General features: G+C 42.9%; 1 protein-coding gene across 4 annotated transcripts in view; it reads right to left on the bottom strand.

Moving 5' to 3' along the window:
- Window positions 1-14662: 14662 nt before the first annotated feature.
- Window positions 14663-26588, bottom strand: part of ccdc9 (coiled-coil domain containing 9) — a 49077-nt gene continuing 37151 nt past the window's right edge. For all 4 annotated transcript variants that reach the window (XM_060855961.1, XM_060855962.1, XM_060855960.1 and 1 more), the window contains exons 11-15: window positions 25200-25269; window positions 21208-21721; window positions 20517-20771; window positions 19144-19215; window positions 14663-15096 (exon numbers count right to left, since the gene is read on the bottom strand). In XM_060855961.1, coding sequence (XP_060711944.1) covers window positions 15092-15096; window positions 19144-19215; window positions 20517-20771; window positions 21208-21721; window positions 25200-25269 — 916 coding nt within the window. In that variant the 3' untranslated portion in view covers window positions 14663-15091. The remainder of the gene's footprint in view (window positions 15097-19143; window positions 19216-20516; window positions 20772-21207; window positions 21722-25199; window positions 25270-26588) is intronic.

The following is a 26588-nucleotide window of genomic DNA, read 5'->3' as shown; positions in this document are numbered from 1 at the left end:
TGGAGGCTTCCTTCAAAGTTCTGCACATATCAGTTGATGTGCTGACACATTGCCCTCTGCTTTGGGAAACCACAGCAGCACATGGATTTTGGAGGTCTGCAGACCAACACAATAATTAGAGAGAGTATTGGTGGAGGCCGTGTCATTTAATATATTCTCAGCTGAGTTAGGCAGATTTTTCATCAATAACTGACAGGGGATAGACAGAAAACCCGACAAGTAACATGAACTACAAAGCTGGAGAGAATCTAGAATTTACACTGAGGTGCCAGTTTGGGGATAATTAGCCCCATTAGATAGATGGGATAATACAGCAAAAAGGTGTACCTTGAAGGGTTGATTTCTAAGGCTAGAGTGAAGCTAATGAAGCAAGGTTTTCAGGATTAAGATTTACTGATAGCAGGAAAAGCAATTTTGAATTTTTTATTGGCTTTGTTAACGACAACTGCTTGGATGTGTAGTTCAATAAATATGAAAACTGCATTTCCTCAGGGAGATCAGCACAAGAGGGAAAGATTTCTTTCATTCTCCTAAAGAGGCATGAAACGTCATAGGGACATTGTGAAAGTACACAGCCTGAATGATATCGCTGCAGGGCATTTAAGGCAATGGGCCAAGTGCTAGGAATGGAAACTGACAGAACTGCAGATGCTGTAAATCAGAGACAAAAATAGAAATTCCTGGAAAAGCTCATCAGGTTTGACAGCATCTGTGGAAAGAAATCAGAGTTAAAGTTTTGGATTGAGTGACTCTTACTCAGAACCCTTCCAAAACCTGCTGAGCTTTTCCAGCAATTCCTATTTTTGTGCTAGAAAATAGGATGAGAATAATAGTATTCAAATATAGTTTGGTGTTTGCTTTTCATTGGTGCAGATTCGTTGAGCCCAAGGGCCCTTTTCTGTGCTGTAGACCTCTACGACTCTAGAGCTTGGTGCTTTTCAGTAAGGACTGTCTTCAGTTAAAAGTGGACCATGCCATGTTTTATTGGCATCACGAAGGGTAGTCATCAGACATCTTTCTGAGTCAGTTAGATGATGTTTTGTGGGTGGGACTAGTGAATTTAAAAAATATTGTCATAAACAGGTTTAAAGCAGAATTCCACATTGGAATCGAAGTTTCTGGAGTTTTTAAATACATTGGATTGGAGATCAGGCAGAATGGACTGAATGTCACTTTGCAACAGCAATCTTAATTGCAAACTGTTAGCTGCATTGCTATTAGTCAAAGTAGGTCTACATAGAAAAACACAGCAGCTTCCAAAACTGAAAAGGAAGAATTTTGTAATCTAATTGGAAGTTGAATTGGCTGAGCACCCAGTCAGGGCTAGATGCCAGTTTTAAATTATTAGAATTGAGTACAATGATGAAACATCCCAAGGTCAAAGCAAAAAAAAAATGGAAAAGAAATTGGTGGATAATTCTCTCTTGTGACTGGATAATGATTTAAGGCCATAAATACAACAGAAAAACTTCATGTGGATAATTAATATTTTAGAAATTCAAAACTAAATTTCTTTGCTCAGTAGAGTTAAGGGGTGTTAGTTATTTATCTGATAATAACGACAATTATTTTTTCCTGACGAAGGGCTTTTGCCCGAAACGTCGATTTCGCTGCTCGCTGGATGCTGCCTGAACTGCTGTGCTCTTCCAGCACCACTGATCCCGAATTATTTTTTCTAGTCTATCCATAGTATGAATGAAGGTAAAATAGAAGCAAGGTCCATATTTTATTTGATTTTGTCTAGGGAGCTGTGACCTATGACTTCCATGTCTATGTGGGAAATCCTAGATGTTTCTGGTGATCTGGATGACCAGGATAAGGAGATACCTTCAGATGGAGCAAACCAAGCACTATTGTGTATTCCCAAAGGTAAGAGCTTCATGAATACCACCTTTGCAGGGATGGATTAATCTGTAGTTTAAGATAGTGCAGGCTGAGGCAATCAGTGACCACCAGATAGAAGAAGGGTACCAGGCAGATCATCCCCCCATCTCACTCACCGAACACTTCTCAGCCTTGGGAAACAGTGAGAGTGTGATGGCTTTGTGAAAGACAGCCAAATTAGCTTATCTGTTCTTGCAGAAAGTCACAGAAAACATTGGGCTGAATGGCCTATATTCATTCTATGATTTAAGTATTCTCCTCTTGACTCCCATAGTGGAGTATGGCCCTGCAGGTGTCCAAGCTAATTAAGAGCAACATGGCCAAAACCAAACCAGTCCCCACCCAATATTTCAGACAAAACATTGAGTGTTTGTTTGGCATTCCATCCGTCACCTTGGATGTTCAGTCCTTTCTCCTCCACAGTGGCTGCAGTGTGCATCAGCTAGAAGATGCACTGCATAACGCAACAAGGCTGCTTTGACAACACCTTCCAAATCCAGAGCCTTTGCCATCTAGAAGAACAAAGGCAGCAGATAAAAGGCAGCATCACAACTTGCAAACTTTCCTCTGAATTACACAATGTACTACCTTCATTGTTGCAATGACAACATGCTGGGACTCCATTCCCAAAAGCACTTGGAGGGCATCGACCCCACTTCAAATAGACTGCAGTGGTTGAAGAAGGCCACCATCACCTTCTCCAGGGCAATTATGGATGGGCAATAAATGTTGGCTTGGCCAATGATGCCCAGATCTCATGAATAAACTAAAACAAATTCACACATGCAATTGGGTAAGTCAGGCAGGAGTGGTGGGTGTACGTAGACCACTTGAAAGGTGGAATGCTGGATTCTAATTGAAAGAAAGATCTTGTCTCTAACCCAGATTGCCTTGAAAAACAGCAGCTATTTGTGATTCTGGTATTCACACCTCCCCTAGATATTGAAGGCATAGGAAAAAAGAGCAGGAATAGGTTATTTGGCTCCTTGGGCCCACTCCACCATTCAATTTGATGATGCCTGATCTGATTACAGCTCCAACTCGACTTTCATGTCTGCCCCATATATTCCCTCAATCCCTTATAACTCAAATTCTAAATAATTCAACCTTAAAGGTATTCAATGACTCTCTGGGAAGGAGAATTCCAAAGGCCAATGACCTTCTGAGAGAAGGAATTCATCCTCATCTGTGTCTTAAATGAGAAACCCATCATTTTGAAGATAAACTCTTAGTTCTGTATTCCCTTCCTTGCCTCATTCTGAGAATTGTCCTCTCAGCACCTTCCCTATACAACTGCCTCACAATGTTACATGTCTTAATGAGATCACCTCTCAGTCTTTTATTGAGTTTAAACCTAATCTGCTCATTCTTTCTTCAAAGACAAACCCTTCATCCCATGATTCAATCTTGTGAAAATTTTCTGAATGTCTGACGATGCAAGTATATCCCTCCTTATCTGAGACAAAAAACAATATGCCTTCGTGATGAGTGGCTTATGCCTGAAATTTCAACGCTCCTGCTCATTGGATGCTGCCTGACCTGCTGTGCTTTTCCACCACCACACTCTCGACTCTGATCTCCAGCATCTGCAGTCCTCACTTTCTCCTAAAACCTATATGCAGGACTCTAGATATTGTCTTACCAATACCCTTTACAATTATAATAAAACTTCCCTACATTTATACCCTATCCTCCTGCAATTTAGAATTGTCCTATCACCACTCCCTTTCATCTTGATCATCAACTCTTTTGTTATTTAATCTCTCTTGTCTTTTATGCTGTTACAGGTTCTCTTTTCGTGTGGTGCCCCTCACTCTCTGGCTTACAAACTGTTACATCTCTAAATTCTCCCAGTTCAGATGAAAGATTAATGAAATGTTAACTTTTATGTGTCTCCAAGAAACTGCCAGACTTACTGAATGTGTCTGAAATCATTTGATCAGTGATCAGCCCTTCTACAAAAAGGACATGTTCCATCCTATACTAAACCTGAATAAAATGGAAATATAAAAGTCACAGAAACAGTGCAAATCTTGTAAGATTGTGATGATATTGTCAATCAGATCACAAACTTGGAAAACTAACTCCATTTCTCTCCACAGGTGCTTCCTGGGCTACTAAGAATTTTCAGCATTTTTTCCCTTTATCATGTTTGTTACTTGTTTTCATGGTGACAATATTAACTAACAAAATAAAAACAATAATGTATAATCCTAGTGTTGAGGGGGTGCAATAAAGACAAATTTGCAATAGTTCTACTGGACAATTGGGGTGTTCTCTCATTAGAGAGGGATGACTGGTAGTGTTTTAACCTGAATGTCACCACTCCTCAGGTGAAGGGAGAGGATGTGAAGGAGAGCCTTTCATGGTAATCTCAACCGGTGCAAGAATTGAACTTTCACAAATAAGCCACCCAACTAACTGAACTAACCAAGCTCCTAAGAGATCACAATAATACTCTATGAGAATCAGCACCAGTATATTAGCAGTCAGTGTATTTCTAGGAAGTTTCTTACCAGTTATTTTGACAAAGACAAACACAGTCAGGTAGTACTCATATTGAAATAACAAAAGTAACTTTGAAATGAAAGTGTTAAATATTCAAATATTATTATTCATACAACCTCATTTTAAAGACCTTACAGTGATTTCAAAATTTGCAACAACCCACTTACCGGGATATCAAATAGGCCACAGAATTCCCCATTGTTGCATTAGACACCTTAACCAGGAATTTATAGTGTTCAGTTTTCCAGAAGGCCTGCTGTTTTAAACTCCTCTGTGCACTACTAACTGGAGAGATTAATGCCTCCTTTGAAAAACTGGCCAAAAAAGGACTATCTTGGCAATGTGCTGTACGCTTGTGTGGTGAGATAAATCTGATTTTCAAGTTTCAGCCCATTTTCTCCTTCCCATTCTCTTTCTCATTGTTTTGGTATTGTCAAAAGCTGGAAGACAGACACTATGTGTTGATTCTGGAACAGCAATGAAACCGTCATTGAAATCGAAGCATCATAGGGAGATTTACACTGGTACATTTTATACAGTTTGTGATTTCTAGAGAAACAGATGAGAAAAGTATGATAAAAAAAAGTTAAGAGTTATGTGAAAACAATAGTCTATTGATTCTTTCTCGTTAATGTTTGCAATCTGCTGCAGGAATACAAATTGATCCCAAAAATGTTACTGATGCTGTGGAGAATTCAATGACTCAACAGTGGATGTAACTAAGGACATTTAACCTACCACATGTATGCTTTTAGAAGTCAAACTCTTTAGAATTGTGCCATCAAGTTTACAATGCCTCACCCTATCCATTCTGCCCACACCCTAGTCTTTTTGCCAAAATGCACCAACAGGAATAATGACCTGTTCTGTTCTCGTGTTTATGAATTCATTATAAACCACCATACTTATATACACAATAAAACTATTTATTCAAATTTGTAACACTGTAAGGACAGCTTCCTGTAAGGAGCTCACTACATCCACTGGTGCGAACAGTGTAATTACAAATAGCAAGTTTAAATAGAAAGTTTCTATTATAAGTGTGGATACTGAACTTTAAAATGAAAGAAAAAGGTAGGCAACGCAGGCAGGTAAATTGTTTAATATCTTGTAGGTTTGTAATACAAAATATTTTAAGTGTGATACTCTTAAGACTATACTGAGCATGTAAAATGACACATTGTGAAGAACTGTAAGTATCAGAAAATATTTAACTTAAATAAAAGCTATTGTGTTTTCTGGTTTTGTTACTTTTTTTCTTTAAATGTTATTTGACACAAAAGGGGAAAAGATTGTTAAAAATTAGAATGTATTGCAATCAATATTAGCAGTAATTATGGTAGTTATTTAAAAGATATTGCCAAGTGTCTTTCTCCTAAGATAAGAACAGTTCAGTTGCAAAGCTATGTTATTGGGAGTGTTGGTAAAGAATTAGTTACAGTATTTTTATATGTGTCCTCTGCATTGACCTGGCTTTGCTTCCAAGTGGTAGATGGCTGTTCCTTATTGATATTGAGATTTTGCAGGACATGGTGATCTTCAAGATCAGTTGTCCCAGTGTGACCCAACTCCTTGTTCTCCCAGACTTCTGCTGGCTTGGAGGGGCTAAGTAATGGTAATCTGGGTATGTGAGTAACAGTACTTGCTGGTTCCTTGGTGAGCATCCAATCTAACCTGTCGCTGTGTGATCCAATGGAATTTTCCCTTTCTTGATTCTTTGGTGTTATGTCCAAAATCCTTAGCTTAGCAAATACATTGTACTTATCTGTCAGATTGAGGTTTTTGTAAGAGCGTTGAGTGCCCAACTCACTGTTACCTACACTTGGGAGAGCAGTGTTAAACAGACCTGGGTCAGTTGTAGGTTTGGCCATAGTTGGAATGTTCTCAGTCCTTTTGGCATTGCTAGCAGAGCTTACAGCCGAACTCTCATCATTTCCATCCATTTTATTTCTAAGTACCTCATCATGCCAGTTATTATAAATCAAATCTGTCAATAGACTCATAGCATGGGTGGACTCCATATTACTTTTGATATAAAAGCCATGTCTTGACTGGGTTGTGTGTTGACTGTCCATTTTGATCCCCTTCGTTGTGCTGTCGGTATCGCTTTTGACGTGTTGATTCAGGCCTAAGAGAGTCGATGCAACTCCCAATTCCCCTACATTGGAGGCACTGATGGCCCACCGGTTTGATTCCACACTCGCTGCTTCGCTCTTGCCTGCTCGGTTCGGGCCATTGGGAGGTGGGTTGATCACCTTCCTCTGGCCGGCCACTCGGGGTGCCTGCAGCTTGGAAATGCCCCGAGCAGCGACGCCGATGCCGCTGTCCGTGGTGCTGACATTTCCGCTCTCGGCGAGAGGAGAGCTGGAACTGGGAGCCTTGAGCGAGCCGCTGTCCGAGGTGCTGAACGCACGGCCCATGGCAGCCGTTCCCTTGCCGCTGGTGCCCCCTTGGTCACTGTCCATGGTCCTGAATACCATGCTCCCGGCGGTTGCTTCCACGCTGCTGGTGGTCCCCTGGTTGTCGCTGTCCGTGGTGCTGAACGCCTTGTTGTCGGTGACCGCGTCAATACGACTGCGAGCAGCGGGGATGCTGCTGCCAATCGCCCTGGGCTCACCGTTCTCGGTGATTAGCATGAGATCGGTGCCGCTGTTGGCCGTGGTGCTTTCGCCGGCTTCAGCACCGTGCCCCGTCCCGGACCCCCGCCTCGGTGAGTTCACAAAATCGCTCGTCCGACCGCCCGAGCGTCTCAAATGGCTCCTCTCGTACCGCGGATTGCTGAGACCCCTTGGACTGCTCCTTACCGCGTTGAAGGCACCTCTCCGTCTCTGCCCGACGCTGGAGTTGCCGGTTTCTACATTGGCCACGGTTAAGTTGCTGTTGGACGGTCCTGGTTTCGTGCGGACCGGCTCCCAAATTAAAGTGTAATAGATCACCAGAATCACCGCAGTCAAAGATACACACAGCAGATACGCAAAGACCGTTGCAAGTCTCATCCACGTCTTTTGGGTTTTGGCTGTGATTTTCGCTTTCTTATCTCCCGTAAAGCTGGGACCTCTCATCTGCTTCCCAATCCCATCAGATGCTCTGTTTTTCATTTCGGCCTTTAAGCTTGCAAAGCGAAACTAAGTAATGGCCACTTCATTACTCGGAGAAAAAAAAAACGCGGGGCTAATTCGTCATAGCTCGCATGTCCTTAAACCTCTTATTATTAGCCTATTTTACCTTTTCAGTTTCCCCAGCGAGACTGATATAGAAACATGCTTTTGTTTACAGCGACAGCCAGAGAAGTCGTCCCGCCTCCAGGCTCCAGCAGTTGGCTCGTGTCAAAATGAGGAAGCTTTCGTTAGCTCGGCAGCATGTAATTTAAAACGTTCCAGCCCACCTCTGCTGGCTAAAACAGACACGCAATGATCAAAAATTAAAGGGCGATTGCCCCCAACCCCCCAAACAGCAATCGCTCTTTACTACCTCTCGTGATTAATAGCCAGATGCGCAGAACGACACAGCGCGGTAGATGGTTGTTCGGCCCATTATGGTTGCACTAGCGCTTTCTAATCTCTCCACTTAACTCTGCATTTTTACTGTACTTATAATAACTTTTTTTTAAAAATGGTGAGTGGAGTGTGTTATTTCCCCGTCCAACTCGGATTTAATCCCTGCCCTGCCCTCCCCTTCACTGATGATGCAGCATTGCCCTTTGATGTGAAGGGCACTGCTTGTCACTGGCCACTGGCGTGTTTCTTTTTTCTCCGGTGGTGGAAAGCAAATAAAGATTTGTGCACCTTGTGTCTTTCACTGTGTCTCACACCTACACACACACAACATGGGTGCTGGGCAATAAAAACCAGGATTGTTAGACATCCCGTTCACTCAGAGTTGGCTCTGAGGGAGTTGAAAGAAAAGAAGAAAACATTATTATGGATTCTATTTCCACTGTTCTTTCAGTATATGTCAGACCACGATAAAACTTAACTTGCAGTCAAATTTGCAGACGCCTCAGGTGACTGACTGTGTGGAGTTTGCACATTCTCCCCCTGTCTGTGTGGGTTTCCTCCGGGTGCTCCAGTTTCCTCCCACACTCCAAAAATGTGCAGGTTAGGTGAATTGGCTATGCTAAATTGCCTGTAGTGTTAGGTGCAAGGGTAAATGTAGGGGAATGAGCTTGGTGGGTTGCGCTTCAGCGGGTCGGTGTGGACTTGTTGGGCCGAAGGGTCTGTTTCCACACTGTAAGTAATCTAATCTACCCTAACGACACAAAACTAAGTGGAAAGGCAGGTTGCAAGAAGATACAAACAATTTAAAGAGAGATACTTACAGGATAAGTAAAGTGGGCAAAAAAGTGGACAAATGGAATATCGGGTGGGAAAATGTGAAGTCGTTAATTTTGGAAGGGAGAATAAAAGAACAGAATATTATTTAAATGAAGAACTACAGAAAGCTGTGACACAAAGGGAGTTGGGGATACTTGTGCACAAAACATGGGTGCAGCAGGTAATCAGGAAGGCGAACAGAATGTTAGTCCTTATTTCAAGGGGGTTGGAACATAAAATAGGGATGTCTTACTACAACTGCACAAGGTGCTGGTGAGACCACATCTGCTGTGAGCAGGTTTAGTTCCCTTTAAGAAAATATGTTATTTAATTGGAGGCTGTTCAGAGAAGATTCAATTGAATTATCCCAGATATAGAAGGAGTTTTATAAACAAAAGATGAACAGGTTGAGTTTCTGGAGTTTAGTTGAATGAGAGGTGATTTCATTGAAACATATCAGATTATTAAAGGAGCTTGACAGGGTCAATGCTGAGAGGATGTTTCCACTCATGGGAGAGTCAAGACCAAAGGGCAGTCTCAGAATAAAGGGGCACCAATTTACAACTGAGATGAGGAGGAATTTCTTCTTTCAGACAGTGAAGAGTCTTGGTAAATCCTTTCCACAGAGAACTTTGTTTTTTAAGGCTGAAATGGACAGATTCCTGATTAGTTGGGGAATTAAGGGTGATGGGGAAGGGTACAAAAGTGGATGCGAGGATGTTGGATCAAGCATGATCCTACTGAATGGCAGTTAATATTTCTTATAATCTTAACCTCTTTTGGCCAAAATACAACTACAGTTTCTTCAATTTTACCACATAACCTGAAATCCATTATACCTCATACTATTTTTGTGAATCGCTGTAGTATTGAAAAAGATCATGATCTCCTTCCTAAAATATGGTGCCCAAAGTAGCTACAATACTTGATCTAGAGTCTAACAAATGCTTATAGAGTCTTAGAGACGTACAGCATGGAAACAGACTTATCAGTCCAACACGTCTTTGCCGACCAGATATCCTAACCTAATCTAGTCCCATTTGCTAGCACTTGGTCCATATCAGTCTAATCCCTTCCTATTCATATTTCCTTTCAGGTGCCTTTTAAAATGTTGTAATTGTACCAATCTCCACCACCTCCTCTGCTAGCTCATCCCATACATGCACCACCCTCTGCGTGAAAAAGTTGCCCCTGATGTCCCTTTTAAATTTTTTCCCTCTCACCTTATGCCCTCTAGTTTGGGACTCCCCCATTCCAGGGAAAAGACCTTGTCTATGAACTTACCGATGCCCCTCATGATTTTACAAACCTCTATAAAGGTCACCCATCAGCCTTCGACACTCCAGGGAAGACAGCCCCAGCCTATTCAACCTCCCTCTGTAGCTCAAATCCTCCAACCCTGGCAATATCCTTGTAAATCTTTTCTGAATCCTTTCAAGTTTCATAACATTCCTTCCAATATGAGGAGACCAGAATTGCAAACAATATTCTAAAAGTGGCCTAACCAATGTCCTGTACAGCCACAACATGACCTGCCAACCCAACTGCTCAAATGTCTTTCCAATAAAGGAAAGCATACCAAACGCCTTCTTCACTATCCTATCTACCAGCAACTCCACCTTCATGGAGCTATAAACCTGCACTCCAAGGTCTCTTTGCTCAGCAACACTCCCCAGGACCTTACCATTAGGTGTATAAGTCCTGCCCTGATTTGCCTTTCCAAAATGCAGCACCTCACATTTATCTAAATTAAACTCCATTTGCCACTCCTCAGCTCATTGGCCCATCTGATCAAGATCCCACTGTAATCGGAGGTAATCTTCTTCGCTGTCCATGACACCTCAATTTTGGTGTCATCTGCAAACTTACTAACTATACCTCCTATGTTCACATGCAAATAATTGATATAAATGATTAAAAGTAGTGGACCCAACACTGATCCATGTGGCTTACCACTGGTCACAGGCTTCCAGTCTGAAAAGCACCCGGTCTTCTACCTTTGAGCCAGTTCTGAATCCAAATGGCAAGATCTCCCTGTATTTCAGGAGATTTACCTTGGCTAACCAGTCTACTATGAGGAACCTTGTGGAACACCTTACTGAAATCTATGTAGATCATGCCCACCACTCTGCCCTCATCAATCCTCTTTGTGACTTCTTCAAAAACAAAACTCAATCAAGTTTGTGAGACATGATTTCTCACGCACAAAGCCATATTAACGACCCCTAATCAGTCCTTGCCTTTCCAAACACATGTACATCTTGTCCCTCAGGATTCCCTGCAACAACTTGCCCACCACCGAGGTCAGGCTCATCGGTCTATAGTTCCCTGGCTTGTCTTTACCACCCTTCTTAAACAGTGGCACCACGTTTGCCAACCTCCAGTCTTCCAGCACCGTACCTGTGACTATTGATGATACAAATATCTCAGCGAGGGGCCCAGCAATCACTTCCCTCGCTTCCCACAGAGTTCTAGGGTACACCTGATCAGGTCCTGGGGATTTATCCACTTAAGCATTTCAAAACATCCAACACTTTCTCCTGCATAATATGTACATTTTTCAAGATGTCACCATCTATTTCTCCACATTCTACCCATGGGGGTAAAAGAGGGGGAGGTGTTGCATTACGTGTCAAGGATAGTATTACAGCGGTGGAAAGGACGATGGAGGAAGACTTGCCATCTGAGGTAGTTTGGGCTGAGGTTAGAAATAGGAAAGGTGAGGTCACCCTGTTAGGTGTTTTCTACAGGCCTCCTAATAGTCCGAGAGAAGTAGAGGATAGTATTGCGAGGATGATTCAGGAGAAGAGTGAAAGTAGCAGGGTGGTTGTTATGGGGGACTTTAACTTCCCAGATATTGACTGGGAAAGCTATAGCTCGAGGTCGTTAGATGGGTTGGTGTTTGTCCAATGTGTGCAGGAGGGTTTCCTGACACAATATGTAGACAGGCCAACAAGAGGTGAGGCTATACTGGATTTGGTTCTAGGTAATGAACCAGGCCAGGTGTTAGACTTGGAGGTAGGTGAGCACTTCGGGGACAGTGACCACAACTCGGTGACTTTTACTTTAGTGATGGAGAGGGATAAGTGTGCACTGCAGGGCAAGAGTTATAGCTGGGGGCAGGGAAATTATGATGCGGTGAGGCATGACTTAGGATGTGTGGATTGGAAAAACAGGCTTCAAGAGAAGAATACTAATGATATATGGAGATTGTTCAAGGAACAGCTACTGAGTGTCCTTGATAAGTATGTACCAATCATGCATGGAGTTAAAGGTCTTGTGAGAGAGCCATGGTTTAATAAGGAATTGGAATCCCTTGTGAAAGGGAAGGCGGCGGCATATGTAAAGATGAGGCGTGAAGGTTCAGTTGGGGCGATTGAGAGTTATAAGGTAGCCAGGAAGGATCTAAAGAGAGAGCTAAGAGCAGCGAGAAGGGGACATGAAAAGTCCTTAGCTGGTAGGATTAGGGAAAATCCAAAGGCTTTCTATAGATGTTAGGGGTAGATTCTTTACACAGTGGGTTGTGAGTTCATGGAATGCCCTGCCAGTAGCAGTGGTGAACTCTCCCTCTTTATGGTCATTTAAGCGGGCATTGGATAGGCATTTGGAAGTTATTGGGCTAGTGTAGGTTAGGTAGGATTCGGTCGGCGCAACATTGAGGGCCGAAGGGCCTGTACTGCGCTGTATTTTTCTATGTTCTATTCTGTATCTTCCATGTCCTTCTCTAAACACTGATACAAAATATTCATTTAGTATCTCCCCCATCTCCTGCCGTTCCACACAAAGGCTGCCTTGCTGATCTTTCAGGGGCCCTATTCTCTCTCCAGTTACCTTTTTTCCTTAATGCATGTATAAAATCCCTTTGGATTCTCCTTAACCCTATTTGCCAAAGCTCTCAAGTTCTCTTTTTGCCCTCTTGATTTCCCTCTTAAGTATATTCTAAGGATTTACTCAATCTATCCTGTCTATACCTGACATATTCTTCCTTCTTTTTCGTAATCAAAACCTCAGTTTCTCTTGCTATCCAGCATTCCCTACACCTACCAGCCTTTCTTTTCACCCTAACAGGAATGTACTGCCTCTGGACTCTCTATCTAATTTTTGAAGGCTTCCCATTTTCCAGCCATCCCTTTACCTGCAAACATCTGCACCAAAAGCAACAGCTTATGAAAGTTCTTGCCTAATACCATCAAAATTAGCTTTCCTCCCAATTAGAATGTCAACTTTTAGACCCAGTCTATCCTTTTCCATCACTATTTTAAAACTAACAGAATTATGGTTGCTGTCCCCAACATGCTCCCCCACTGACACCTCAGTCACCTGCCCTGCCTTATTCCCTAAGAGTAGGTCAAGTTTTGCAGCTTCTGTAGTAGGTACATCCACATACCGAATCAGAAAAAAATTCTTGTACACACTTAAATTCCACTGGATCTAAACCCTTAACACTAAACCCTTAATAGCAGTCCCAGTCTATGTTTGTAAAGTTAAAATTCCCTACCATAACCACCCTATTATTCTTACAAATAACAGAGACCACCTTACAAATTTGTTTCTCAATTTCCTGTTGACTGTATGTGTTGTCATCTTTTGTTTTAAAAGTTGTCTACTTTTAAAAAGAGAACACAAGGTATCAGTGAAAGTATACTTCAAAATATCTCAAAACACAGTTTGAAGGTGATCTATTGCAGAATTGGTCCTTGGTGGGTTTAACAGGAAAGGGATATGGAAGCCAGACAGAACCAAGTATTTTGATTGTTGTCATCAAGGTGGGATGGTTGTGTGCATATGTTTCCAACCATTGTACCTCCTTCTGTAACTGATGCTGCCAAATGCCATCCACATTTCAAAAAGCAAGCGAGGAGTCATAGGAAAGCCTCAGCCAAGACAAGGTTGGTCACAGATGGGAGAAAGTGAGGACTGCAGATGCTGGAGATCAGAGCTGAAAATATGTTGCTGGAAAAGCGCAGCAGGTCAGGCAGCATCCAAGGAGCAGCTCCTTGGGTGTTCCCTGACCTGCTGCGCTTTTCCAGCAACACATTTTCAGCTCTGGTCACAGATGGGAGCATTAAGCGTACTAATCTGTTCTGCTTTGCGTTGACTAGCACTCTGGATTTTGCTTTACATGCAATGGAGGGGACAAATACAGTTTAACACAGTACCTTCAAGAATACAACATTCCCTCAAAGTTGCTCTGAAGTATAAGCTTGGTTAACCTGTTTACTTTCTTCCCTTCTTGTCCCAGCAACAAGAGTGTTACGGAGGCAAGATTGATACTAATCTGTGCTGCATACCTTCTCAAACTAGAGAATAAAAGAGGTATTATATTGCCAGGCACGTTAGGATTGAAACAGATAGATGGAATTAAAATACCCTTGCTCCAATCACCTTTTAAAACATTGTTGGGAGAAAACAAAAAGGATACAAACAGACAGAATGGATCCGACATCGGACAGCACAATTAGGTCAGTGTGCATTGGATGGAGTCTATCCAAGAAATGGCTGATGTCAGTTGTGAAGCAGAAAAGGGTGAAGAAAGCTTGTCAACACAGGAGGAAAAACATTGAAACCGTCTTGGCGCAAATATCTTATTAATTTCCAAATCTTAAAAGACAGAAGGATAGTAAGTGCATGGGATTAGCCACATCTCCAAGTCACACACCGTCCTCATCTGAGATGTACAAATCATCATTTCTCCATGACTGCTGGGTCAATATCATTGAACTCTACTGAACTACACAATGGGACCACCACAATCCCATAGACTGAAGCACTTCACAGGAGTGCTTTCCACTCACCACTGCCATCTGAAAGGGACCTTAGGGAAATGTGCATTAAAGTGAGTATTTGTAATAAAATGTGGATTATAAGTAAAATGCCACAGTTTTTAAAATGGGCATGTTGCATCTTCAAAAACAAATTCAGTCTTTTTTTTTCCACAAGTGCCCAACAGAATGCAATTTGGTCCAGAACATGTTTATTATAATGATAGAGATGTAATGCATTATTTAGTGTTGCAAAAATAACATTCAACCAATAGTTTCTCTCCCCAAACCGAAAGGCAGGACCCTTTCAACCCAGTTTGTTCAATGTTATGGTTGGGGAGGCCGCCAGTTCACTTGCAACTACTTGAATATATACATTTATAGTTCTCAAAACCTTTTCGTGTAAAGATTATAGTCATTCCCGATGACATTTCAAGAATTCTAATCTGACCCTTCAACCCCAGGCCCAGTAATTTCCGACACCAATCAGATTTTCACAACTTCTGCTCTGGCTAGTTCTGAACTCATTTAATGGCAGTTTTTGGTACACCAATTATCTTCCCACGTGTGGATTGATGCGACTTTCTCTAACCGAGTGGACAGTCTCCAATCCAGTGGTCCTGGTCAACCTGTAAATAAGATGGACACAAGTTTAGCAGAAAACACAAACTGAGAATTGCTCCATTAACTGTCACAGAAAATTCAAATTCCACTTACAAAGAGGATTTCCATCAGCTACACCGACCATTTCCCAATACTCACGAGCCAAGTGAAAAGGCACTTGGCTTTTGCAGTCCATCCTTCTTGAAGGAAGTGACATATCCCCATCATGGTGAATTTATTTGAAGGATTATAAATATTTGTAACAACCCGAGCCATCACACTACTAAACTGCCACGTACTTTTCAAATCTGTCTTTTGCTAGTTTTAATCTTTGTTCTTTCATTCTGCCAGTTGTGTCTGTGATTAATATTTCATGATACTTTACTGTAGAGATTTGAACTTCTACACTACTCATTCTCTTGAGAATCTTTTCCCAAAGTCCCACAGCTGTTGTTGGCCTCTAACTCTAAAGCTGCTACCGTACTGATAAGTCAAGAAATATTCATAATCCTTGATAAGTAACCAGCAAATTCTAAAGGCTTAAGTCAAATAATCACTCTGCCTGTAACCAGCTTCCCAACCAATTTGTACAAAATGTAATGGAGCTTAAAAAAAATTCCCAAGAATAGACCATTCAACCCTCTGGAGGCTGTTCAATTCAATCAAGGTTCATCTTCTGTCTCAGCATCACTTTCCTGTTCCTTCCCTGATATCTCCAAAAACCAAGCTCATGATTGCTGGCATGCCAACAAAATCCAGGATCTCTTCCCTTTTAACGGAGGTAGCCTCATTAACACCAAGCGCATACAAGTGATACAGACCACCCCCACATGCTCTGCATTAGACTTCATTAGTTGATGATTTCCATTAAAACCTGCCTTTACTCTGTAACAGTTCACCACATGAAGTGGTGTCTCCTCTGAGTTTCACATACAATGAGAGCAGAAACCTTGACCCGTGACCGACTTTTAAGCTGTCGAGATCTCTGGATAGTGCAAGTGACTCCCTCCACTCTAATACACAGCAAACAAGAGAACAAGTGTAGAGCACCCACTGGAGAACAATGGGCAGGTAAAGGCTAACTGGTCGATTCAGTCAGCCCTACAATGTTGTCTGGAGCTGACCTCTCATAGCTCCTTTTACAAAGGTGGACAGGAGTGTGTATCTTGCTTTTTGAAAGTTACTAACCACAGTTATGACCAGCTGCTACAGTGGCTTACCAAATTCGACAGGTGGGCTTTTGTTGGAGACGGCATTAAAGGGTGATGGAACTAAAGGCGTGCAAATGGAGACAAAATACAGATTAGCCATTATTTAAAAGACTATTGGAATAGGTTTGAGGGGCTGAATGGCCACATCCTATTTCTAGGCTCCTGATCACCATTTAGCAACTGCACATGCAGTTTGCGTTTAAACCTAACAGGCTCGACTGCGCATTTTTAGTGAACAGCCAATGGCCACTGAATATTAACATTCACACTCTCTGGCTAAGAGAGAAAAAGAAATGACTTGATTGAAAATCTCAAGCAGCTAGACAGATATTTCGGAACAAGCAGGCTTTCTTTTTTAATATTCTTGTCCATTTGTTGAGAAAATACAAATCCATTTTTGGAACATCAAGTGTAATAAATACAACAGCAACACAAGTAGGCAAGTTAATTTAAACATGGTACAATATTTCGATGTCCTGACACAAGCCTTGATTTCACACCGACTTGCTGAGTGATTTCATTTCAATAACAGATAAAGAGGAAATGTCACGTGGGTGCGTTTAAGCACTTGGTTAACATTCAGGTTATAGAAAGCATTCAACAGAAAGAGAAAGTATAAATCAAGAAAACAGCAACGTTAAGAGCCCAAACCGCCGTCTTATTTCAGCATGGTGACCCCTAGGCGCCAATGTTCCATTTAAAAGAATTATAACACGCTCCAAGTCTAACGTACAAAGGTTAAATATTTATAAATTCAGCATCTGGAATGCTTGGAAAAGTTTTCTTAAAACAGTCACCAACATTTACAAAGTTTGGTGTGTACTTGTTGACAATTTTATCCAATCTGCCAGAGACTCATATACCCACAGCCTCCAGTTTAACAACGCCTCTCACCTAATATTTGTGGTCATATAGATTTTAAGATTAAAAATACATCAAAAATATTCTACATCTTACACAATTCTTTACCTCTGGCTATGCAGTTAATACTGAGATTGTCAAACTCCTTTATGGACAATAGCAAACCTTTAACTGTCAATAAATTGGGATATTTGCGTGGAGCTCCGATCCAGTCCCCATTTGGAGTCCTAATACTGCCTGCATTCAACTTAATAATCACTGGATTGGAACTAGAAATTCTGTACGCAACCAGCCCTGCCCTCCTGTCAAAACTTGACAACTAGTCAAGGGGGAGCACTACACAGATTCCATGAATCTCAAGTACTACCACACACTGCATTTGCATCTGCTGCTGCTCAGAAGGTCATGTGTTCAAGTTCCACTCCACAGACAGAAGCACAATCCAGGCTAGCAGATCAATGCAGTACTGAGGGAGTTCTGCACTGTCAGACATGCTACCTTGTGGATGTGATACTAAATGAGGGCCCCTCGCCTGTCCTCTCAGATCTGCAATACCTCTCAGAACATTATTCTGTAGGGATGCACTTCCTGGTGGCCTGGCCTATTTTTATTCCTCGGCAATTACTAAAACAAATAAACTTAAAATAATTTTATCTTGAGCTTGCAGTCCATGAATTAGTTTGTTTGCTACATCTCAAACGATATTTACACTTCAAAAAGCAGCTTGATGGTCATAAAGCACAAACAGGTGTTACATAAATGCATGCTTCTTCCTTCCTGGTCTACGTAGCATTCTATGGCAACAGGAATAATATGGAGATCAGGAACACAGGGTAGTAATGGTGAAAATCCATTAAAGCAAGTGGGTTCCTGAACAAGTCCCATGACCAGGAAAGCTGGAAGTGGGATGGTAGTAGGGACAAAAAAAATACTCTCGGGCATCAGCAGCAAACTTCACCATGGATTTAAATTGTTGCATCTGGTAAACACCACACTCTATGGAAAATTCTAAACAAAACAATTTGAGTCATTATACCATCAATATCACTGTTCAAATGTCGTAGCATAAATAAGACAAAATATGGATAAAGGCTACATCTGTATACAAGGTGAACGTTTTGGACATATCTAAAAATTGATGAAAAACACTAACATCCAAATGTAACTGGAGCAACTTTGCAGCAAAACAAAGGGTAAAATTACAATCGAGAATGGAGGAAAAAGAACACCAATCCTAAATATTCAATTATTCCAAGTTTGACTGGCTGATCCTAATGAAAAAAAAGCGTCAATTCATTTACAAATTTCTCCTGGTCTCCATCAATATTGTGGCCCATTGCTTCCTTGGCTTTGATATGGTTTATAGTCACCTTGGAGTAAAGATCAAAACTGGACTGAAGACAGAATGTAGCCAAGGTAAAGAAAATTATAGCTCAAATTGCACGTGCCCTGTCGATAAGCAACTGGCTATTTCTCCAATATCTTGTACATCACATCAAAGACTAAAAACAGTCCAAAATTTACATTCAATGATCTTTTGAGTGGCCTACTAGAGATCCAAAGTGTCCAAAACCAAACAAGTGGTAACTAACTCCAAAACGAGTGAAACCACAGTCATTCCTTCAGAAAATTTCCCTTATTCAGAGAGATACAAAGTGCAGGAAAGGGAAAGATCTGAAACCGGTGCAGCCCATGCTTTCCTGAGAGAGTGCAGGAGAGAGAACGGAGTTGAAGAAGAGTAGACAGCAGGAATCACAGTTCAGAGAAGATAGTCTGGGATCTATCCCAATCCCTCTACTCAGTACATCAGCAGTTGGGATAGTGATGTTAGTATCCTGCAGCTGGTTAGTAATTGCCCTTCGCTCAGGCTTGTAGAAGGTTAGAGCCGTTAGGTGCATTGTCTAGTCTGATTAAGCAAGGCTTGAAGGTTAGAGCTTTAGCCCAGAGTGAGAGCAGCTTTACGAAAGCAAACAGTCTCATAGCTAGTGATTTGAACAGCACCTGAGCTGGGCTCATTTCCTTCCACACAATCTGTCCTCTGTTTTGTCCTTGTCGTGGGTTCCGAAACATCTCCTTCAAGATAGAAACATATAGTTTTAATAAATAGACACCAGCATGGTCATTTTGCAAGCAACTTTACATTTTAAAGACTGAAGGTGTAAGAGAACAAAATGTGGTGTTTCAGGGAGATGTGGAACCTTTGGGGTTGAATTGCATTATCTCCCCCTCCATTGCGATTCTGATTTATTGCCTTTCTTTGTTAGTCTTTTGTTATTGTTACCCTGACCTTGGTGGGCAGTGTCTGCAGTAATTTGATGACTGGCTGTCTTGTTTAAGTAGAGGAGGATTCTTGGGAGGGTCTCGTGATGCAGTGGTCGATTCCTAACGTCTGGGTTAGACAATGCAGATTCAAGCTGCACCTGAACATGCCTGAACTCATTAGCTTTCTCTTTCTTTAAAAAATCAATTTTATGATCTGGTGTGGCGGAGCAGAGGATCTCCTTGTGTGTCTATTCCTGGCCTAGCAAAACTAGCTATCAATAACAGAGTTCAGGGTCATAACTCCCACTGCCTGCCCCTCTATCATGGTTACACCTGCACCCAGGTTCGCTTGGCAAGGGAATATGGTGCATTTAGGAGGATTCATGATAAATGCCCACCATGTGTGTGATTACCCCAAGATTTTGATTTCAAATTTTCTAAAGTTTTCTTTAAGATTTCTAAAAATTTAATAATTTGTGGGATGCGGGTGTCACTGGCTGGGCACAGTATTTATTACCCTGTCCCTAGTTGCCCCCCTTGAGAAGGTGGGGGTGAACTGCCTTCTTGAACTGCTGCAGTCCATGTGCTATGGATTGACCCACAATGCCCTTAGGGAGGGAATTCCAGGATTCTGATCCAGGAAGGAACGGCGATATATTTCCAAGTCAGGATGGTGAGGGGCTCAGAGGGGACCGTGCAGGGGGTGGTGTCCCCATGTATCTGCTGCCCTTGTCCTTCTAGATGGAAGCGGTCGAGGGTTTGGAAGGTGCTGTCTGAGGATCTTTGTTGAATTTCTGCAAATTCCTGTATTTAATTAATGTCACAGCACCCTCAGTGGGGTTCAATTTGGTTAATTTGTTCTATTGAGAGAGAGTTGGGTTCTTCCCAGTTGGCTTCTGGCCAGGGAAAGGTGGAAACTGGTGTTGGCGTTAAACTAGATTTACAAGGTGAATATCGGAGTCTCTTCTTGCCTAGTTCAACATATGGGCCTGTTAAACAAGGGAAAGGACAAAAGGATAATTTGTAAAGCATATCTGGAACTCCTGAGGACAACTCACTAAAGCTTGTAATTTTGACTGAAGGTGCAACTGTAGTGAACAAAACCCACCAACCTGTTGTCTTGTTGGCCTCCTGCTGATTACGCTGCTTCTCTGCTGTTGCTTGTGTAACCACTATGGTGGCAGTGTCGCTGGTCTTATTAGCATCGTCAATCTCCAGTTCTGCCTGCTCTTTCAGGATTTCATCAGCAGGATTACAGCTTCCGCTGACATTTTGTGGAGGTGCCTGGTCAGCCATGGCTTCCTGCTCCTTCCCAGCTTCTAAATCCGACTCTCCAACATTGGGACTGTCCCCAGACTTGACCTCCACTGCAAACAAAAGCACGGTTTGTTAACTCAAACTGAATGAACCCGCTCGAGACACCCAAGGCCCAGGAACAGCCGGGGATTTCTGGAGCGTGTTGAGAGTCTCATCTCTGGAGGGGAAAGGCTGGGCTCCAGAAATTGAGTAGATTTCAACTCAAGAGTCTCACCAGCAGAAACATGGGAAAGAGGGCATCGTGACCTTACTTGGAAGAGGTTGTGGTTTCAGCCGGAGGGAGGGGGCACGAAAACGTGAAAAGAACGAAAGCTCGAAACATTATGAAATAGTTTCCACGCAGCTTTCTCCACCATTCTGTAAAGCTGACACAACCTGCTGCCCAAGATGTGAGAGCTGCTTATTTGGTTTAAAGGCACATTTAATAAGAAAGAAATACATAAATAAATAAAGAGAAATGCTACATCACCGAGAACCAAACCTTACCTTTCTGCTCCTCCTTTGCTGCATTCACTGTTTGTAAGGGGTTCAGCTGCACAGTGGCTCTTGGTGATGTTGTTTCCATCTCCTCTGCCCAGTCTTTCACTGGACGATACTCCTCTAGGGAGAACGGACTGAGTGGCTTGCTTCCGGACTCCTTCGGTTGCATGGCTATATCCTGTGGAGGGATGTGAAGTTTGGGTGTTTCTCTGGGTTTCCTAGCTTGTTGTTCTTGAACACTGGTCTCTGGGCTTCTGCAGGGGGACTGCACCAGCTCAGCTCCCTTTGCCACATCCTCCATTACTCCCGCACCATCTTTCTTCTCCTCCTCCTCCTCAAGATCCTTGGTTTCCTTCAGTTCGTCCTCACTGTCCGATACATCCTCTCCCACTATTTCCTCCTCATCGTCACTAGCGTCTTCCCATTCATCTTCATCATCTGCCTCATCTGCAGGAGGCTCGCCCACATTGACCTTCCCCTCGTTCTGATCTTGAACAGGTTTCCCTTTCAACTCCTTTTCCTGCAATAATCAAACAGAGGGGTGAATGTGTCAGCTTCTCAGTGTTACACAACCTGACCACAACTATAAACAGTCGCTCAAACCTCAGAATCCCTACAGCGAGGAAGCAGGCCATTCAGCTGATATACGGACACTCTGAACAGCATGCCACACAGACCCACCCCTCTGCCCTATCCCAGTAATCCTGCAGTTACCAGACCAAACCACCCAAACCTGCACATCTTTGGACTGTGGGAGGAAACTGGAACACCCAGAGGAAACCCACACAGACACGGGGACAGAATGTGCAAACTCCACACAGACACGGGGACAGAATGTGCAAACTCCACACAGACACGGGGGGAGAATGCGCAAACTCCACACAGACACGGGGGGAGAATGCGCAAACTCCACACAGACACGGGGGGAGAATGCGCAAACTCCACACAGACACGGGGGGAGAATGCGCAAACTCCACACAGACACGGGGGGAGAATGCGCAAACTCCACACAGACACGGGGGGAGAATGCGCAAACTCCACACAGACACGGGGGGAGAATGCGCAAACTCCACACAGACACGGGGGGAGAATGCGCAAACTCCACACAGACACGGGGGGAGAATGCGCAAACTCCACACAGACACGGGGGGGAGAATGTGCAAACTCCACACAGACACGGGGGGGAGAATGTGCAAACTCCACACAGACACGGGGGGAGAATGTGCAAACTCCACACAGACATGGGGCGGAGAATGTGCAAACTCCACACAGACGGTCGCTTGAGGAATTGCACTGGTGCTGTGAGGCAGTAGTGCTAACCACTGAGCCACTGTGCTGCCCAAATACAAGAGATAAGCTTAACCCAGCTTAGGGTTCTATGATTCTAGATTTTATTTAATTAAATTCATGAGATGTGTGCCTTGCTGGCTAAGCCACCATTTATTTCCCATCCCTAATTGCCCAGAGAAGAACTAAAAGTCAACTTAGTCTGATTTGGAGGAACTGCTATTGGACTAGCGTGTGCAAAGTTAAAAATCACACAACACCAAGTTATAGTCCAACAAGTTTATTTGAAAGTGCTGCTCCTTCATCAGGTGGTTGTCTCAAAAGCTAGTGCTTCCAAATAAACCTGTTGGACTATAACCTGGTGTTGTGTGATTTTTAACTTCCTAACTTAATCTGAAGTTGCACATCGGCCAGACCAGTAAGGATGGCCATTTCCTTAAGTGAAGGATAGATGGATTTTTCTGACAACCGATTCACGTTCGTTATTAGACACTTAATTTTAAACAGAACATTTTTTTTATTGAATTCAAATTTCACCATCTGCCATGTCAGGATTTGAACCCAAGTCGCTGGAACATTCCCCAGCTCTCTGGATGAGCAGTCCAGTGATAATACCACTAGGCCATCGCCTGCCCTGTAACTGCAAGCTCCTGGCCAAGTATTAAACTTGGGAAGTGAGTACAACTCGTACCTACATCCATATACAGGTGGATTACGATAGAGCAAACCCACTTTCTCCAGCCTTGCATTTTTAAATAGATTGAACCAACAAAATACTGGCTACTCGTGAGCAAAGCCATTTACTGACATTGGGGCCACACAGACATCAATTGGTTGTACGTCAATCTTCTATACCAATTAGTATTGCTTCCCATCAGTAACACCTTAATGCCGCAACAGCACTCAGTAACATGGGGGTCAATTTCCACATCCACATGTATCACTCAGTTCCACCTCTGCAAGGGAACGGCTGAATAGGCTGGGGCTATTTTTCCTGGAGCATTAGAGGCCGAGGGGTGACCTTATAGAGATTTATAAAATCATGGAGGTAAATGATTAGGATGAATAGCCAAGATCTTTTTCCCAGGGTAGGGGGGTCTAAAACTAGAGGACATAGGTGAGAGGGGAAAAGATTTAAAAAGGACCAAATGGGGCAACTTTCTCACGCAGAGGGTGGTGTGTGTACAGAATGAGCTGCCAGAGGAAGTGCTGGAGGCTGGGATAATTACAGCATTTAAAAGGCATCTGGATGGATATTGAATAGGAAAGGTTTAGAGGGATATGGGCCAACTGCTGATAAATGGGACTAGATTGGGTTGGGATATCTGGTCAGCATGGACGGGTTGGACTGAAGGGTCTGTTTCCATGCTGTACATCTGTATGATGAGAAGTTGTGCCCTCTCTGTTTGGGTAGCACCCTCATTGGCTGTCCATCACAGTTTATGACATGATTTCACCATGGACTGGGCAAGAGGTCAGGCTCCAAGGTCTGCCCATACTGTGGACGTTATCTGCAACACAGTTTTGCCAAATGAGCTAACGGGCCATTCCAAATGCCCTTTATCGAGACCACACCTGGAACACTGTTTTTAGTTTTGGCCTCCTTACTTAAGCAGGGACATACTTGCCTTGGAAACAGTTTGGAGAAAATTCACTCGGCTGATTTTGAGGAGGAGGGGTCTGTCTTGGTTCACTGGAGTTTAAAAGAATGAAAAGTGATCTTACCTGAACATTAAATTTGAGGGGGTTTGATGGGATAAGTGTTGAGAGGATGTGGGGTTAACTAGAGCTGGGGGGCCACAGTTTTGGAATAATGGTCTCCCATTGAAGACTGAGGGAAGGAGACATTTCTTCTCTCTAAGGGATTGCTATTCTTTGAAACTCTCTTCCCTCAAAAGCATTGGAGGTTGGCTGTTTGAATATATTCAAGGCTAATTTTAGATACATTTTTGATCAACAAGAGAGAGTCAAGGGTCATGGCACAGATAGGGACGTGGAATCTGAGGCCCCAACAAACCAGCCAGGAGCTTATGGAATTGTAGAACAGGCTCGAGAGGCTGAATGGCCTCTCCCTGCTCCTAATCTTTATGCTTTTAATGTATCTTGCATTGGTCTGGGCGGAATGTTCCTTGGAGGGTCGGTGTGGACTTGATGGACCAAATGGCCTGCTTCCACACTGTACAGAGTCTATGATTCTCATCAGCATCGCCATCATGCATCTGGGTCTCTGGATGAACGGTCCGTGTGATAATCCAGTGACTTCACTGGTCTGAGCTATGTCTGCAACCTCACCTTCGAAATTGGCCACATCCCGATGAACTCACTCTCGATGAACTCCTTTGACAGGGAGTCTAAACCTGGTTTCCCTGTCAGTCCCTGTGCACCTAGACCCCGTCCAATCAGCTCGCTCCCTCTCTGTATTACCATTCCCTCCCCAGTCACTATATGTATCCACAATACAAAGCTTTGGGGGGAAAAGGGTGAGAGAGTAGTTGGGGTGAAACCAGCAGCTTTTGTAGCACAGACATTGGGCTGAATGGCCTTCTCCTATGCAAAAACCTTCTGCAAATAAAAGGATATCCCCCGATATAAATACGTAGCCATTTCATAGATTCATCATAAGACATACATTAAGTGCATTTGGCCCACATTGTATCCCATCACATCTTTATACAGTTGGAACCATCCGAATTTTCCACCACTAGCCCCACCTTTTGCTGTTCACTTATTTCCTTCTGCTCATGTTTGGCTTCACACGTTTCCCATCGATTGTCGTGCATGCTACAGAGAAAGAACAGAATACATTTCAGCGTCAAAACCTACAACTCCAATACACACAGGGAGCTGCTAATGCAAGTATTGCCCACTTCCCATTCCAGGTAGTTTCTGTTTTATATCACTGGAACTCTTTCACTGATCTATTAAATATGATCCATGATTTAGCAATATTCATACATTGAATTATGCAGCAAAAGATTTTCAGAAATTACCAGGACTTTATTGGAAATCTATGATTAAGCATAAAAACCAGCAGCCACCTTTCCTTCTGGACTTTTCAGTGTCCAGAAATCAATTTCCCACTGGGGAAGAACATAGTTCTTTTGTGTTTTTTTTAAAAAAAGATCAACTTGTTCAGCCATACCATGACACATGTCCACCACAGGTAGAACTTGAATCAAGCCTCCTGATTTTCAGACAGGGACACTACAACTGTCTCATTACAGCATTAAGAATCCACCTCTCTCCATGTCGTTCTGCTATAATAGATCAACGTGGAATTGATATAATGCCATTGTCATGTTAGAACACTGTTTCTAAACTGCAAACGTATGTTGGCTGTAACGTGATTATATTGCCCATACTTAAAGCACGATTTTTCTAGAACATGGGGTTATCTGTTCAGATCTATTATTACACACTTCTGGAGCAGGTAACACTTGAACTGGTCCTCTCAGCTTGGAGGTAGGGACACTATCACTCTGCCACAACAGTCCTAAGAGCATAGCTTTTTTAAAAAAATAACCAGAGATGCTTTTTATGCTCCAGTGATTCTGCTTCATCGCAGATTCACCCGGGTTTCTGACTCACCCAACAACTTATATGCAAAACCCATCAGGGTAGGGGAAAAGTGGAGAGTGTGCATGTGACAGAGTGCATTTTGAGATAGAATCAACAGTGGCTCAATGGTTAACTCTGCTGCCTCACAGCACCACAGACCCAGGTTCGATTCCAGCCTCTGGTGACTGTCTACGTAGAGTTTGCACATTCTCTCCCGTGTCTACGTGGGTTTCCTCCCACAGTCCAAACACGTGCAGGTTAGGGTGATTGGCCGTGCTCAATTGCCCATTCGTGTTCAGGGATGTGTAGGTTAGATGCATTAGTCAGAGATAAATGTCGAGTAATAGGGTACGGGAATGGTTATGGGTGGGTTACTCTTCTGAGGGTTGGTGTGGACTGGTTGGGCCGAAGGGATTCTGTGAAAATGAAATTGCAAGGGGAAATTTTACCCAGTTCTTGTCGTTGTATATCCAGTACTGCTTAAAGACTGAACAGTTCTTTTTGAGCCCTATCACCAAACCACTTGTGCTTTTTCCCCACAT

The sequence above is a fragment of the Hemiscyllium ocellatum genome, chromosome 47 (genome assembly GCF_020745735.1).
Source record: "Hemiscyllium ocellatum isolate sHemOce1 chromosome 47, sHemOce1.pat.X.cur, whole genome shotgun sequence".
In the NCBI taxonomy this organism is placed as follows: Eukaryota; Metazoa; Chordata; class Chondrichthyes; order Orectolobiformes; family Hemiscylliidae; genus Hemiscyllium; species Hemiscyllium ocellatum.
Note: the sequence above shows the minus strand (reverse complement) of the source record. Positions and strands in the feature narration are given on the sequence as shown.